General features: G+C 47.1%; 2 protein-coding genes across 4 annotated transcripts in view; one reads left to right on the forward strand and one right to left on the reverse strand.

The window, feature by feature from the left end:
• The window catches only part of adamts6 (ADAM metallopeptidase with thrombospondin type 1 motif, 6), a 56086-nt gene that overhangs the window by 30797 nt on the left and 10341 nt on the right, over positions 1–14948 (reverse strand). For 2 of the 3 annotated variants that reach the window (XM_076029563.1, XM_076029562.1), the window contains exons 9-12: positions 12682–12787; positions 8879–9025; positions 4773–4914; positions 1056–1163 (exon numbers count right to left, since the gene is read on the reverse strand). In XM_076029563.1, the coding sequence (XP_075885678.1) occupies positions 1056–1163; positions 4773–4914; positions 8879–9025; positions 12682–12787 (503 nt within the window). The remainder of the gene's footprint in view (positions 1–1055; positions 1164–4772; positions 4915–8878; positions 9026–12681; positions 12788–14948) is intronic. The other variant, XM_076029564.1, reaches the window with a different exon arrangement.
• The window catches only part of LOC142890491 (placenta-specific gene 8 protein-like), a 44842-nt gene that overhangs the window by 12583 nt on the left and 17311 nt on the right, over positions 1–14948 (forward strand). The window lies entirely within an intron of this gene.

Here is a 14948-nt window from a genome sequence, read left to right on the forward strand (position 1 = left end):
ATTTCATAACTGCCTGTTGCTGAACGGTTGAAACGCCGCTTGACGGCACAGATTTTGTTTTTTTTAGACTGTGGGTTTTACTTGTGGACAGACGCTGAGGTTATTGTTTCCAAATGGCTTCAGGACTTTGTAAAACGTAAAAAAATTCCCATCCAGTCGAGGACGCTGGAAGTCAATAGCATGGCCAGAGATACGCCAGTGACGTCATATCGCGCAGTATTTAGATAAATAGCCGTAGATATAGAGCATATAGAGCTTAAAGCTCCCGGATAGAATGTCTAAGCCTAATAAGTCCTTTCAGCAACTTAATTGGACACTTACATGTCATCGGATGGATACAGCATATGTAATTACACATTCAGTCACGCACAAAGTGCGTGTGGACTCCTTGGGTTTTTCATTTTCTTTGAAGCCGTGCTGGTCAAGATAATAAGCCATTGAAATGGAATAAAAGAATGGAAAAAACAGGTAATGGTTGGTCATGTACGCCGCAAAGAAGTAAATGCTAGTGCAGCGATTGAATAGTGGAAAATAAAAGTGCAAGACATCAATATTTATGTATATATAGCACCTCTGCTTTTAGCACTCTGGCTTCAACGAAACAAGCAGCTTTGATTCTCACAGCAACTTTGCCTTTTGAAGCTTTAAAGTTTTTTTCCAAGGAAAAACAAAATTCAAAACCAAACGCCGAAGCTTTTGTTTGTGTGCTTTTGTGTGTGACGAACTGAGTGGCTGCAGGTACGGTTTTATAATTACGCTGTTGGTGTTACATAACCATCAGCAAAATATCCCGTAAGAAAAGCCTGACTTTTCCGCATTGAAACTATTCAGCTCCCCCCCCCCCAAAAAAAAACAAGAATGTGAATGAAGGCCTGATGCCAACAACTCTGACAGGAAGAAGGTCAAAGACGAAGACTGAGAGAATGTCTTGGTCGAATTCATCCAAAGGTCTGGTGAGCAGCTCAAGGAAAAAAGGAAAGAAGAGACGGACAATTATTGTGGCGATGGTGAACTGGTGGAACTTTCACGTGCGTCTGAAGGCTTGGATGACTCACCCCTTTCTCGATGCTGCCAGTCTGGCACAGAGTTCCCTCTGCAGCGGGGATACTGTTCGTTACACAGCGGTTGCTTTTGCTAAGGCACCAGAGCTCTCTACACACTTCCTAGGAAAGAAGTCAAAGCAAGTTGGTCAGAATAAATCAATTCAGCAGACTGCGTGTGTGTGTCTGTGTGTGTCTGTGTGTCTGGAGGGGGGAGGAGGAGGAGGCGGAGTGGCGGATTGCTAAATAAGGCTAAGAATGATTTATCAGTAGTGGTTTTCCTCTCGCTCCAAATCCCCAGCCCTCCGCCTCCGCCCCACTCCTCCGCTCAGCTCAGCTCAGACAGCTGCGCGAGTAACACAAACAGCGCGGAGAGTCATCTGTAAATCTCGGCGGTGCCAGATCGAATCAGAGGACGCGAGGCGCTGATGAGACCACTTCAAGGTCTGCCGGGAGGCACGGCGCTGCGGCGGGAGGTTGGGAATTGGGGGGCAGGGGGAGGGCGGGTGAGTCTCCTCCGGCTTGAGCAATCGCGGCAAAAGGGGTCATCGGGTGCCGCTGATGTGCTCTTGCGGGGGGAGCGGGGAGTCAGCTGGATCAACAGCGTGACTAACGCCCGCTACGCGTCCGACTCGGGACCGCGGGGGGACCGTGACATCACTTCGAGAAATCCAATTTATGCTTCTTAGGGGAAATCAGGGGTGAGCAACAGGCCTCCCAGGTCCCAGATAAAGACAACTTTAGGCCCCAGGAAATATCTTTGGTATTAGCGAGCGCAGCGGCCGCATCTGCCTCCTTCGTCCTCCTCCCCTCGTCGTAAACGTCGGGAGGATCCACTTAGATGACCCGGCAGATTTCGGCGGGGTCGGCACCGAGAACAACCCCCCCCCGCCCCCCCACCCCTGCCGAACGGCCACCGCCAGATAAAAAGCCGCAAGAGCGGGCGCACGTTACGAGGACGAGTTCCGCGCAACCTTGCATTAGGTTTCCCCGTTAAACCCGAGTAGGTCGCCTCACATCTCCACTTCAAAAGGCTTTAACGGGACAATTGTGTACAGCGGAGGAAGGGGAGGAGGAGGAGGAGGAGGAGGCCCCATGAAAGAGAGTTACGATGCCGTGCATAGATTCTGACCCCGCGGGTCAGTAAATATGCCACTGCCCCGCAGCTCCCCGAGTCCATCCGGATTAAATAAAGCAGCAAAGTGTTGCTCTCCGCTCAGTCGGTGGGGTTGGGGGCGCTGGGAGGGTCTGGGGGGGGGGGGTTGCCCTCTGCCAGCTGGTTTCAATATTGCCCCCGCCCCCGACCCTGCGCACCAACGTCTCGGCCCCGCCGAAAAAGGTCAGCGGCCGGGGCGGCGGACGTCGGCGCAGGGCTGATTTACACGAGGTGAGAACAAGGTGGCGATAAAGAGGGCAAGGGAGGGGGCGCCGAGGGAGGGCATCACTAATATAGCCATCAAAAGAAAGGCTAGCTTGTTTTTCATTTCTGGGGGGCAGACAGAGCGAAAGACGTAACGGCAGGTTTTCGGAGGCGGGACGCAGCCGGCAAATCGGCAAATCGGGACGACTTTGTCTATGTCTCTGTTTGTCTATGTGTGTGTGTGTGTGTGTGTGTGTGTGTGTGTGTGTGTGTGTGTCGTGTGTCATTAGCAACCAGTCAGTGAAATACGGCTGCACTGATGCTTCGCGTCCACGCCGGGAGTCCGAGCGTTCAGCCGATGATAGTTTTTCTATCGTCGGTGAGGCTAACTGTGCTACGCGGAGCCATAAAGCCAGCCGAGCGTCGCGAGCATCTAAACTGTCAGTCACAATATTAAATCTGGTCTTTTGCGTGCAATTTTTTTGGCGGATCGCTCGCTAGCCTCTCTTTGCTTGTGTGAAAATTCCCTCTTTTATTGGATAACCTGGGCACAAGGACTGTTTTTTTGTTTGTTTTCCTCACATTTTTACCTATATTTTTTCTTTAATTTGTTTTCCCTACTCAGGTTTTCCAGTAAAAGCACAAGCACATAATCGGAGGTAGGCAATGACTAAAAGCACTTCTGACTAATTTCTCCCTCGTTTCCCATCACCGCTCTTCTGGTGCCCCCTCTGCAGTGGAAGGAGGCGCAAATATTTATCCAATTGTGGCCAAAGTTGAAAAAAAAAAAAAGGAAAAAAAACACGGTTCCCGCTGCGAACCCGGTCCTTTTTTTTCCCCGCCGGAGGAAACAGACTCTTCCATTCATTACGGCTTTTATCTACCTCTGTGGTCACGTCTGTCCCGTGAGCGGCCTGGTGGCGGTGGCGGAGGGCATCCCCTCGACAGATGGCCCGCATGAAACGGCGCAGATTGCCAGATGAAAGGCTAGCGATCGAGGGCCCTCGCTGAATCAGCACTGCGGCAATGTGATCCACTCAGGAATATGTGTCTTTGATGCTGATCTGAAAAGCCCAATTACTGGCTTAGGGAGGCCGACGACGACGACTGCGCTTGATGTGGAGCCCGCCGTCGTCTGCTGTCACGTACTTCTTTCACTGACGTGAAATGAGTCTGTAATCTCTCCTAATCTTCCCGGCAGCCATTGCGCCATTTATTTATTTTTTTCCATTGCGCGGCCAAATTGTCCGGCGTTGCGAAAGCGCAACCGAAATCGCGCTATTGTTCCTTAAAAAAAAAAAAAAACCTTCGAGGAATCTCGCAGCTGCTCGTTTCATCGCCCGCCTTTCGCTGTGTCCGCATCAGTTCAGGCACCAAGGTTTTCTCATTAAGAGGTCGGGTGGTGGGGGGATAGTGGGGGGGTGAGGGGGGGGCGTTAGGGGGGCTCCTGTGGAAATCATTACAGACTTAAAAAAAACAAAGTCGCGGAGGGGAAGTTTGCGATTCAGGCCTTTGTCTGGAAGTTTCAGAGGTTAGAATGAAAAAGTGAGGTGGGGGGCAAGGAAATGACAGTAACCCCCCCCCCACACACACACACCGTTAAGTGCCCGACGATAATAAGACAATTATCCTCCTCATGCGTTCGGCTTCCTTCAGTCTCGGCAAGGACATATAAAACTGAGGAAACCCGCTATTATCCTAATATGAACAAGCCTCATTAAAAAACACCCAAAATGATCATGTAACGACTCGTGTTTTTTTATGTACTTTGCCCGGTTGCGGCCACTTCCTGATTGACTCGTCAGCAAATCGGTACAATTGCTTTTTCCGACCATCTCTTCTCCAAAATAGACATAGAGAATACGAGGACTTGAGCGTAGACTTTACGTTGCGGAAAAAACTTTTTCGTCTGTTGTTTGTTGTTTTCAAAAAAACAACAACTGCTTTGCAAACATTAACCAAGTTTAATAGCATAAATACAGTAAAAATACAAATTTCGATGTCTAAATTGGTTTTGGGGTATTTATTCTTGACTGAGGCTGTGGGGCCTGCCAGCAGCTAAATCAGGCGACATCTCCGGCTGAAATTATTCCCAAGTTAGAGTCATTTATGTGTCTCCTCAGAGCTCAGTTTATTCTTAAACACTTTATTTATCGGAGACTTGGGACTCCTCCAGCGTCCACTTTTCTTGCAAAAATGTATTGAGCGTCTCGAGATGTTGTTTAACGGACGATGACTGTTTGACGACCCTTGTCCCAGCTCCTAGTTTAGAGATCTGCGATTCTCCCGTTCCAAATACAGCCCGTCCGCACTTCGGATGAGCCAGAGGGGGTGAAAAAAAACAACAAAAAAAAAAGATGCTGGTTTCTTACCCCATACTTGCACTGGCGTGAGGAGGCTCCGTACTGGAAGCGGCACTGCTCGTCTGCATCGTACACCTGCCCCGGGGCCACTGTTGGGTACAGGAAGTCTCGTTTCAGAGGTTCATTGTCCAGACACGTCCCCCGACCTGAGCTGTCAAAAAAACAAACCTACAATAGTATTGTTTCTTGCAACAAAGGAGCCTTTCTCCACTTTGCATGATCAGCAGGGTTAGATTGGAAAAGCAAACGCCCGCCGCCTCCCCCCGGCCGCTCTCCTCACGTCATTTCGACACCAAAAGCATACATTCGACATCGACGCCTTCCCATCAAAAAGGAAAACTCCAATCCACACATCTTAAAAGAAACAATCCTCTCTGGTTATGTCACTGCGTCTTATTAGCCTGCATGTCACTCGTGAAACCACAAGGGAAGCTAGCGGGGAAACGCGCAGCAAGCCGCGGGTCATGTGTCAGGGCCCGAGATTATGTTTAGTCTATTTTGTCAGAGTGAACCGCGTGTGCGCTCACAATGAACTTACAGGAAACACACGCACTCTTGCGCACGCACACACACACACACACACAGACACACACACACGCACACGCTGTATTGCAGCTATTTTGGAAGCCATGGCTAAAATTAGACTGGATTAATCTAATAATGGAGTTTCTGCAGCTGCGTCTTTCTTCTGGATGGAGATGTTGTGGAGTCTGACTTGGAACTCTGAAGCCAGGTTTAGCCAGCGGTTTCTTTTAGGATGCAACTTTGCACCGGCTGCGATGATGATCCAATTTTAAAGGTCCAAATTTAAGCAAGGTTGCCTTCTCTCATCTTCTCCAACTGTTGGAGAACCTCGTGATGAACTCCCCAACTCCCCGACTCATAGACAAAGTCGTCCCCATTCGCAACTCTTCAAAAGTCCGTGTGCGTTCTCCTCCTCTCCTCCTGCTCTCCCCACTTCTTGGCCAAAACACACAGTTCACACAGGGAATTAGTGTTTTTCATGTCACAAAGGGCACTGACAATTCATTGGAGTGTCTTCCAGGATAGAGAAAACAGGAAGTTAGCCAGCGTGTCCAAAGAGAAGAAACATCTCGTTCGATCGCACCCAGGCGAGAACTAGAAAAATACACATCCCCATTAGCTTTATTTTTATATCCTGAAAAGAAAGCTTGGTCTGAATGATCTGATCCAATAATTCATACTAAAACTGTAAGATGGAAAGGTAAGGTAGAGACAGTCTGCAGCCAACAGTGCAAATCATGTTCTTTTGCAGGGAGAAGCATCATTTATGGATGCTGGAGAAGAGCACAGTCCAATAATAATGAAAAACTAAAGGGTCTAAATATTCCCTGGAGGTAAATAATAAATTAAGGCTATTTCAAGTGGAACTAACAATTTCCAGACAAGGATGAAAAAAAAACCCTTCCTGCATTTATCCCTCTCTTCTGCACTCCCTGCTCCCTTCTCTACCCCCCGTTCTCAGTTGCTGAATACTATGATCCCGTTTCTTTGGCTTGCAGAGAGTGAACCCACTCGGCGGAGCCCCCAGACTCTATTTATTGACGCAAAGAAGCTTCGTACATAAACGCTCCCATTTCACATTGTCGCAACAGCTTCCTGTCTGGTGGATTTGGCCAAATTTATGACGCTGGACGGGAATGTCCTCCATTAAGTGGGAGCGTCAGCAATCTCCCGAAAAAAAAGAAAAAAAAATTCACATTGCGCCGAGGTGAGACGTCAGAGCGGACAGTACGAGTCCGACCGAACTTGCCTGCCGTATAACGTTTATAGCAAGCGGCAAGCAGACCTTGGGAGTGTAAACTTCGACTGAACGGCGAGCGCACTCGTAGAGCAACGCTAAGAAGAAAACCCCAAACAGAGTGCCACCTATTGCTTCAGCGAGACGGAGAGCCGAGGCCAACGCCGCAGCCAAAGTTGTTTACTTGGCTTGGAGAAGTGCGTGGGGTATCCACAAAGTCTGATTCATGGGGAGAAAAGGGAGGATAATTGGGGGTGGAGGGGGGAGGTTTGTAAGAAAACATAAAGGCTTGAGGCAATAAAACCATAATGAAAAGGGAAAATAAACTCGAGCTGCAGACTGATACAAATGGATGTTTAGCAGGCCGAGCAGCAGTCGGTTGGGCTTGGAAAACAAGCGGAGCAATGTTGTGTCTTTGGCTAGCCCCCGGACACCCCAGGCAAGACACGAACAGGAACCCAGCAGAGCAGCAGAAAAAAAAGCTGCTCTTTGTATGCCGGTTGGAAACTGGCAGGGAACGCTGTCTTCCCCCGTCGCAAGTGGCGTTCACTGACCCTCCTTGAAGAGCGTTCCGCCGGAAACATCTTCTGACAGCCACAGGGGCTATTATCAGGCCCCCTTGGAAGAGGCCTCGCGAACCAAACAGGAATAAACAAATAGGAAGCAGACAACGACCCAAAGCACATTCAGGCTGAGAGTCCAGCTTGTCGTAAAAGATAACTAAGATTCCAAAGGGGTCGGTGGGAAATCAATCCAACATAATATCTGAACTTTTTGGGGGGGGGGGGGGTGCAGTATTGGTTTTTGAAGATTTTTAGATTGTGGTTGTTGACCTATTAAAGGGCGTGAAGTGTTTAACTTTTTGCATGTAAATGAGTAATAAATGGTTTATACAAGAATGACAGAACCGGCTGACTTTGCAGGCTACTAGACGGCGCTAAGCGCTCACTGACCGTAAAGACGAGTCAACAGGAAGGTCTTGACTGTTACTGCAACACTGGGTATGACACAGTTTAGCATCATGCTGGGACCTTAAACTTATTGCCTCGGAATCATTTGTATGATTCGTTGACGGCCATTTACACAGCTCCCCCAGCCTGCCGGCTATACGACCATCACACGTTGGTTGCCTGCCCAGCACCTTTCTGTGAGCATGCTCGTCCCAGGTCATCTGGTCAGCTACGCTATTCTTCTGCTTCTTTGACAATATTTTACAACATAAGGAGACAAGGGAGCTCCTGGCTGGCTTCTTACAGCCACACAAGATTTATGACACTGGCGTATGAAAGGGGTGTCGGGCAGGCAACCAAAGTTATATATTCCCAGAGCTAAGGCAGCCGGGCGCGCTGTGTCAACGGCGGGGCTGCCATTCGCCCAAGTTACCGGAAAATGAATTGCAAAAAAATAAAAATAAAAATACTTTGGACAACTATCACTTTAAGGTAAGGAAAGTACATGTGCAGCGTTGCTTTAAATAACTTGATTATATTGCATTATGCAGTCTAAAACACAGTGCTACTGCTCATTGCTAAACCGTCACTAGCGCCACACATGCACTTGCAATGTTTTTTGGTTGTTTTTTTTTTTTTGCTAGGCATCATGGCCCTGTCATATAAATACATACGGTCTATATTCTTTAAAAACGGGATTCTATTAGACATAAATGTGCGTATATAGTATGTCATATACTATATGAAGGGGGGGTGTGTACAAGATAGAAGGATGCTCCCTATTTGCTGTGTACCCACAAGCTTCCTCATAATTTGATGTGCCTGTGATGTCCCAAGACGAGGGTGGCAGCTTTTCCATAATGATTACAGGACCTCGGACAAATCACAGTCCACAAAATATTTTTTTATATATTTATATATATTTATATATATTTTGATTTTGTTTTGTTTTTTTTGGGAGGGGGAGTGGCCTTCCCGAATTCCACGAAACCTGCGCAAGCAACCGTTTTCCAACCTCGTCTAGCTGGGCTTTGGCGTCCTCTGACTTTGCATTGCTCCTCTGTTTATTTGTGCTTCAGGGTTTCGTCTTCTGAGATTCTTTTCCATCCGAAAGAAAAAAAGAAACGAAAAAAACGCTGGAGCGGCGGTGGAAGCCAGCTCGCCTGAACGTCAGTGCCAAGCATGATGATGTAAGCAGGAGCATCAGCCGCCTTTACGGGGATTAAAGGGTGGAAGGAAACTAGTTATCATACAGCCGCGGGGAGGTCGGGCAGGAGTCTTGGAGGACTCGCGGATCAGAACATTGCCGCAAAGGCCAGGGCGCGCACACGCACACACACACACACACACACACACACACACACACACACACACACACAGAGGAGCAACCATCATCCACTTACTCGAGGAAGCTGGTGATGTAGTCTTTGCTGCAGGCAGACCAGGAGAACGGGTTGGTGTTGGCTGTTATGTGGGCGGCCATCAGCTTGGCGGTCTCGTGGCCTTTGGTACCGCAGGAGTTCCCGATCCCGTCGTGGTTCATCCCGAAACTGGAGCACACAACACGATGGACGTTTTTTTTTTTTCTACTTTTACACACTGCAATGTTCAAGAGTCACTTTTTTTTCTCTTTGTTTCGTGATCTGGTCTTTGCATTGTTGCACCTCCATCCCATTTACCCACCGCTGACAGCAAATCCTAAACCTCAACATCTTCCATGAGCTCTGTAGCACTTTATTACACTGTACGTCTTTGGTTTCGTTGTGTTTCTTAGTCCACCTTAGCACAACTCCAACAAGAGACCCTGACTCTGGTCCTTGCATTGCTGCACCTCGATCTCACTTATCCATCTCTGACAGTTCCATCTTGCCAATTGTAAATGTATTAACTGCACCGCATTTAATGGTTTTTTGTTGTCATGTACGTATCTCTATTGACTCCTATATAGTGTCATTGTCTATTTCTATATAATATGACCCTTGTGTCCTTTTTATGTGTTTTTTTTTAATGGTTCTTAAAATCAGTGCGAAAATATCACGATAAATATAGTGTCACGGGGTTGCAAGCGAGGCATCGTCACATCCCAGTCAGTTGACCTGTTCACGATACGTAATAGGTGAGACTCGCAGGTTTGAGGGGATTAACTCCCTCAGCGGCCCCGACCTGTAAAGGCGGAGCGCCGAGGCTCTGAGAAACAGCTGTGTGAGGGAGAGCCAGGGGTCAGGGGTCAAACCCTGTCTGGAGCTCCGCTGGAATGAAAAAGTTCTAATCACCACTCTGATGCCTGCCTGTCAATCACCTGCAGGTCTAAGCAGGCGGGGGTCCAGGGGGGCGGAGTCAGCGCCTGCCGGACAATCCTAAGGATCAGTCGCAGTAACTAGCGCAGAGACGCTGAGGACTCCCGGCCCGGTGCGCTACAGTGAAAACTTTAGTTTTTTTTCACACTGAGACCGCAGACGGATTTGATGAAAAAAATGAGAAGGTGAAGAAAAAAAAAAGCTCTTATCTGTCTGGGTATCGTTTAAAGGAGGATCTCGGGTTACAGCAGGATGTCAAAGCTGACTTTTCCGCACAGTCTGGGAGCACAAATCAGCCCTAATGTATATAACAAACCCCCGCCACATTGCACAACCTGAACCTGTTTTCCTAAGGCTGGCGTTTTTGACATTTTACCCTCCTCTGAAAATAAATCAGGCCGGTTGAAAGGCGGCTGCGCTGGCTTTTTTTTTTTATACATCCTCCAGAAGCAGAGACTATTTTTACAATGGCCCTGCAACAGCAGCAGACGCGAGACATAATAAAGGAAATCGCCATCTTGCTGAATTCCCCCAAGAGGGACCCGTAGACCAATACATCATCATTATTTGCCTTCATATTCGGGAGGGAAAAGCGAGCCGGAGGTATGTGGACATTGACATTTGCAGGGGGGAAATATGCGGAGATGGAGTTCAAGATGTGTGCGGGGGGGGGGGGCGAGGAGGGGAGTCCACGAGTATCCGAAAAACTCAATTGGTGAGAAATCGTCAGTGAGGGGAAGGTTATGAAAGCAAGCAGCCGCTGAGGTAATAACGGCCTTTCTGCAAGATCCAGGCCTGAGCAGGTCATTCAAATTGGAGTTTGGAGCGCTCAAAAACTGAATTGAAACCCACGTTGACTTTGTTGAACGGCGGCGGTATTGCCCATGATTCAATGATTTGGGAAGCATTGAGGGTGATAGGAGAGGATTCGCTGGAGTCAAAGCTCACAGAGTCATCCAGAGAAAATACAGGGAGATGAACGGCAACAAGGCCAACAGTGCATTTACATGCTTTTGGACTAATTGCCCCTAAAGGTTGTGGCAGTCTTTGACGTGGAAGATTTGCCTCAGTCACCTTTACTTCATTGATTTATAACATTATTTAATGCCGGATGTTTTTTGTAAGTCTGAAACAATGCGAAAATATGATCAACTTAGCACTGCTACCCTGAGGTGTTGAAGCTAAGCCATATGGCGATTCAGAGCGGGGTTCTTTTGTTTAAAAAAAAAAAAGCGACAAAGTTGCGTAATAAAAGAAACAGTCGCTTCACGACTTTCGCGATTATTTCGCAACTTAAAAACTCACACAAGTGCACTCCGAACAGCAGCGCCGCACAGAAAAAGGGCTCCGGGGGCCAAGAGTCTGACATGAAGTATGAAGCGAGCTGCCAGAAAATGTCCATGTGGTCCGCGGCCGCGGGAGAGCGGAGAGTAATATACAGTCTGCGATGCTAAGGCGGGCGGAAGGAGAGGGATTTGAGCGTCGTTTTTCAACGTCAACGACCAGGTGCAACGCTCCGAAGATCTCTCAGGGAAGGTCTGAAAACGGACGGTTATCCCTCGTGTTCAAACCAAAATCTGCCTCTCAGTCCACAGCGGCGGGTTTAAACGTCTGAGCGAGTCGCGCAATCAAACACGTTGCTGTATGCACGGAACTGTCAGACATCGTAACGGAGGAAGTTTCGCAGGAGAATCGCATCATTTGGCCCGAAAACGTAAAAAGCACCAGAGACACGTCAATGAAGTCACGGAGCTCTTCATCGAAGACGAGGAGACCTGGCAACCCGGACGATGGCAATAAAATTAAGAGAATTTCGATACTCGCCGTTTCATGCGCGGATTTGTTTGCGCTGACTAACGCGTAGCTAAGCAGGTTTAATCCCCCGTGATGAGAGGCAGACGGCGAGCGGCTCGTCTGACAGAGAGTCTGACAGTCTTACATTTATGGGGGAAAAAAACTGTTGGATTGGGAAAAATTTTCCTGGAATCCTTTGAGCGTGCAAGGCTTCGATGGTCTCCGCTTTCTGCACGGCTGCACAGGAAAGGTTTTCTTTTTGAACCCAGTTTGATCAGAAGTAGTTGGAGGTGAGTCTTCATCATACACATGTCCTCAAGAAGTTTTAAAATAATACATATATATATGTATACATATACATATATATATACATACATATACATATATCGTTAGCCTACTAGCATAGTTGCCTAAATCATATCTGAACTTTTTGGAAAACAAGAACAAACACATTTTTTTAGCTAGCACATTGGTATTTTTTTTTTTCAGATATCACAATTGATAAAAAAAAATATATATTTGGCAATTGTGCTATTAGGCTAACGATATATATATATATATATATATATATATATATATATATATATATATATATATTATATATATATATATATATATATATATATATATATATAATATATATATATATATATACATATATACATATATATATATAAATATATATATATATACATATATATATGTATATATATATTTTTTTTATATATGTATATATATATATATATATATATATATATACATATATATATATATACATATATATATGTATATATATATTTTTTTATATATGTATATATATATATATATATATACATATATATATATATACATATATATATGTATATATATTTTTTTTATATATGTATATATATATATATATATACATATATATATATATATATATATATATATATATATATATATATGTATAGGGAAAATTTTAGCATTTGTTGGGTCCTTAAACAAGTCCGAAGGGGATCCTTAAGAATAAATCTGCGTCCCTTTTTTGCGAACAAGTGACTTTTCCATTCGAATGGGAAGCCACTGGACATATTACACTGGCCGTGGGGATCTCGAGAAGTCTTAAGACTCACTTGTGGCCGATCTCGTGCGCAATGGTGAAAGCAGAGCCGAGGCCGATGTCTTCATTGATGCTGCAGCTCCTCTCTGGCTCGCACATTCCAGCCACCGAGGCCAAGCCTGGACACACACACATGCGCGCACACAACAGGAAAACACAGCAAACACAGCGTCAAGACATGGAATAGGAGTCCCGGTCATAGGTTTACAGTCACATATTCTTTTCTTTTTTTTTCTTTAACTTTGCGTGAGAGAAAGAGAACTGCAGTGGCCGCTGGGAAATGTCTATAGCAGACCCGTTGGATTTTACACGTTACAATTCATGTAACAAGGTATCCCTTTAGAACAAGCAGCCAAGCCAAGGCAACGTAAGAACAACAGCGGCGGCCAACCACAAGCCTGTCGGACGCCGGTGGATGTTTTCCTCATTTCGGATCGGAGGCAGAAAGTCAAAGGACAAGCGAGAGCGAAAATGGAGACGCGGGGAGAAGGGCGTTCAGAGTTTAAAACCTCCCCACAATCCAGGTGTCGCGGCTGCTTTTTTTTTTTTTCTTTTTCTTCCCCTTCTTCTTCTTCCCTAAAGCCTGACAGGTCATATCGGCAGACAGGAGGCAATCCTTCACAGATTACATCTACAGGTGACCACAGAGCAGATCGGATGACAGCGCAAAGCAGGTGTGTGCGCACCAGGAGGGGGAAGTGCACGAATGAGCGCTAGCGCTTTGGCTGCTGCACTGCGGTCAAGTGCGATCGCTCCGAAAACGTTCAGGCATTGGAAAGCTTTTCTCTCTCTCTCTCTCTCTCTCTCTCTCTCTCTCTCTCGTTTTTTTTTTTTTTTTTTTGCCTTAGTACCGCAATGTTCAGCGGAATTCAGTTTCGCATTTTAATAAAAGGAATATAAAACAAATCCGCCGCTCGTCATCCCCCGGAAAGTCCCATGAGCTCAAATCCCGCGTCGGCGTCCAGGATCTAGCCGACTTCCAGAAAGTCGGCGGAGCGGGATGCAAATTTATGCGATCCTCTGGCGCTGCTCGAGCGCGCCGTCGAGCGCCATTAACAGAGCTGCGGGGAGAACGGCGGCCCGGTTCGAGCAGCTGCGGTCGAAAGCAAAAACATGCCGATTTTGCGCGAAAGCGAACGGCCTGGAGGCCCTCGGCCGCCAGCCAGAAAGTGTTTACACGACCGGTGGGGGTTTGTGTATCATCCGCTCGGAGGAAAACAGAGCTGCCTACGAGTGATTTACGGCGATACTTAAGAGGGTCGTCTGTGTTTATTAAATTTGAGGAGAACCGTTTATAATTTCTTTGTAATTTGGCAACGCTGTTGAGCGGTGACGTCGTCCGGACCGCTCTGAACCTAAGCGGGTCGAGCGCCGAGAAGTGGGAAGTCCAAACATTCATCACCGGACTTGCGGCAAACTCAACCTTTAGCCGTAGACTGTGTGCGGCGGCAAACCAGTTCTGACATGGTAGAAACCTGTAGATCCCTCATCCATGACCTCGTCCTACCAGACTATTCAAATTGTTGGCTTCAACATTACTGTTTCCTTCCTTCCTTTATATCTGTTGCACATCGATGATGAGGAGTCCTTATTTTCTAGCGTGACGCGAGGAGACTTTAGCTTAGCATTAGCAGCAGCAGGGACGTCTGCAATTGCTAACTTTTGACTCTTGCGCATGTTTCAGGGCCAATAAACAGCTGTAACTGCGCGAAATGTTCGGCGAGCTCTTGAAATACTGCAGTCAGTCAGCTGGTGAGTGTGACTTGACGGTGTTTACCTTCTATTTGTAGATTTACTACCGTGTTTAGTTCATTCATTTCTCCGCACATTTTTTGCAACCTCCCAAACTCCCCCGACCCCTGACGCATCTGCAGAACAAAAAATTCTCTGTCCTCCAAAATCCTCCGGTACCTCCACCTAGTGCCACACCTGATCCCCACCCCACCTACCCAACCAACCCACCCACCGGTCCAAGTAACGCGGCCGCTTGAGACGTCAACGGCCGGCCGCCCGTTAGCGTGAATCCAACCGCCTGCCAGCTAAAAGCGGCGCGGGCTTCTGTATCCTCTTTGCTAAGAGGCTAAACAAGAATAGACTCGCAGATCAGGAGGCCGGTGGAGCCGCTGCTGCGGCTGCGGGGCGAGTGGAGAGAGAGAGAGAGAGAGAGAGAGAGAGAGCCTGAAGGTGAGAAGAAGAAGGAAGGGGGGAGGGAGCAGGGGAAAGGAAGGCGGCTGGCTACTCTACGATTAGTTTAAGAATGTGTGTGTATGTGTGTGTGTT

The sequence above is a fragment of the Nelusetta ayraudi genome, unplaced genomic scaffold, assembly GCF_046127955.1.
Source record: "Nelusetta ayraudi isolate G7.1 ecotype Tasmania unplaced genomic scaffold, CSIRO-AGI_Nayr_v1 ptg000026l, whole genome shotgun sequence".
NCBI lineage: Eukaryota > Metazoa > Chordata > Actinopteri > Tetraodontiformes > Monacanthidae > Nelusetta > Nelusetta ayraudi.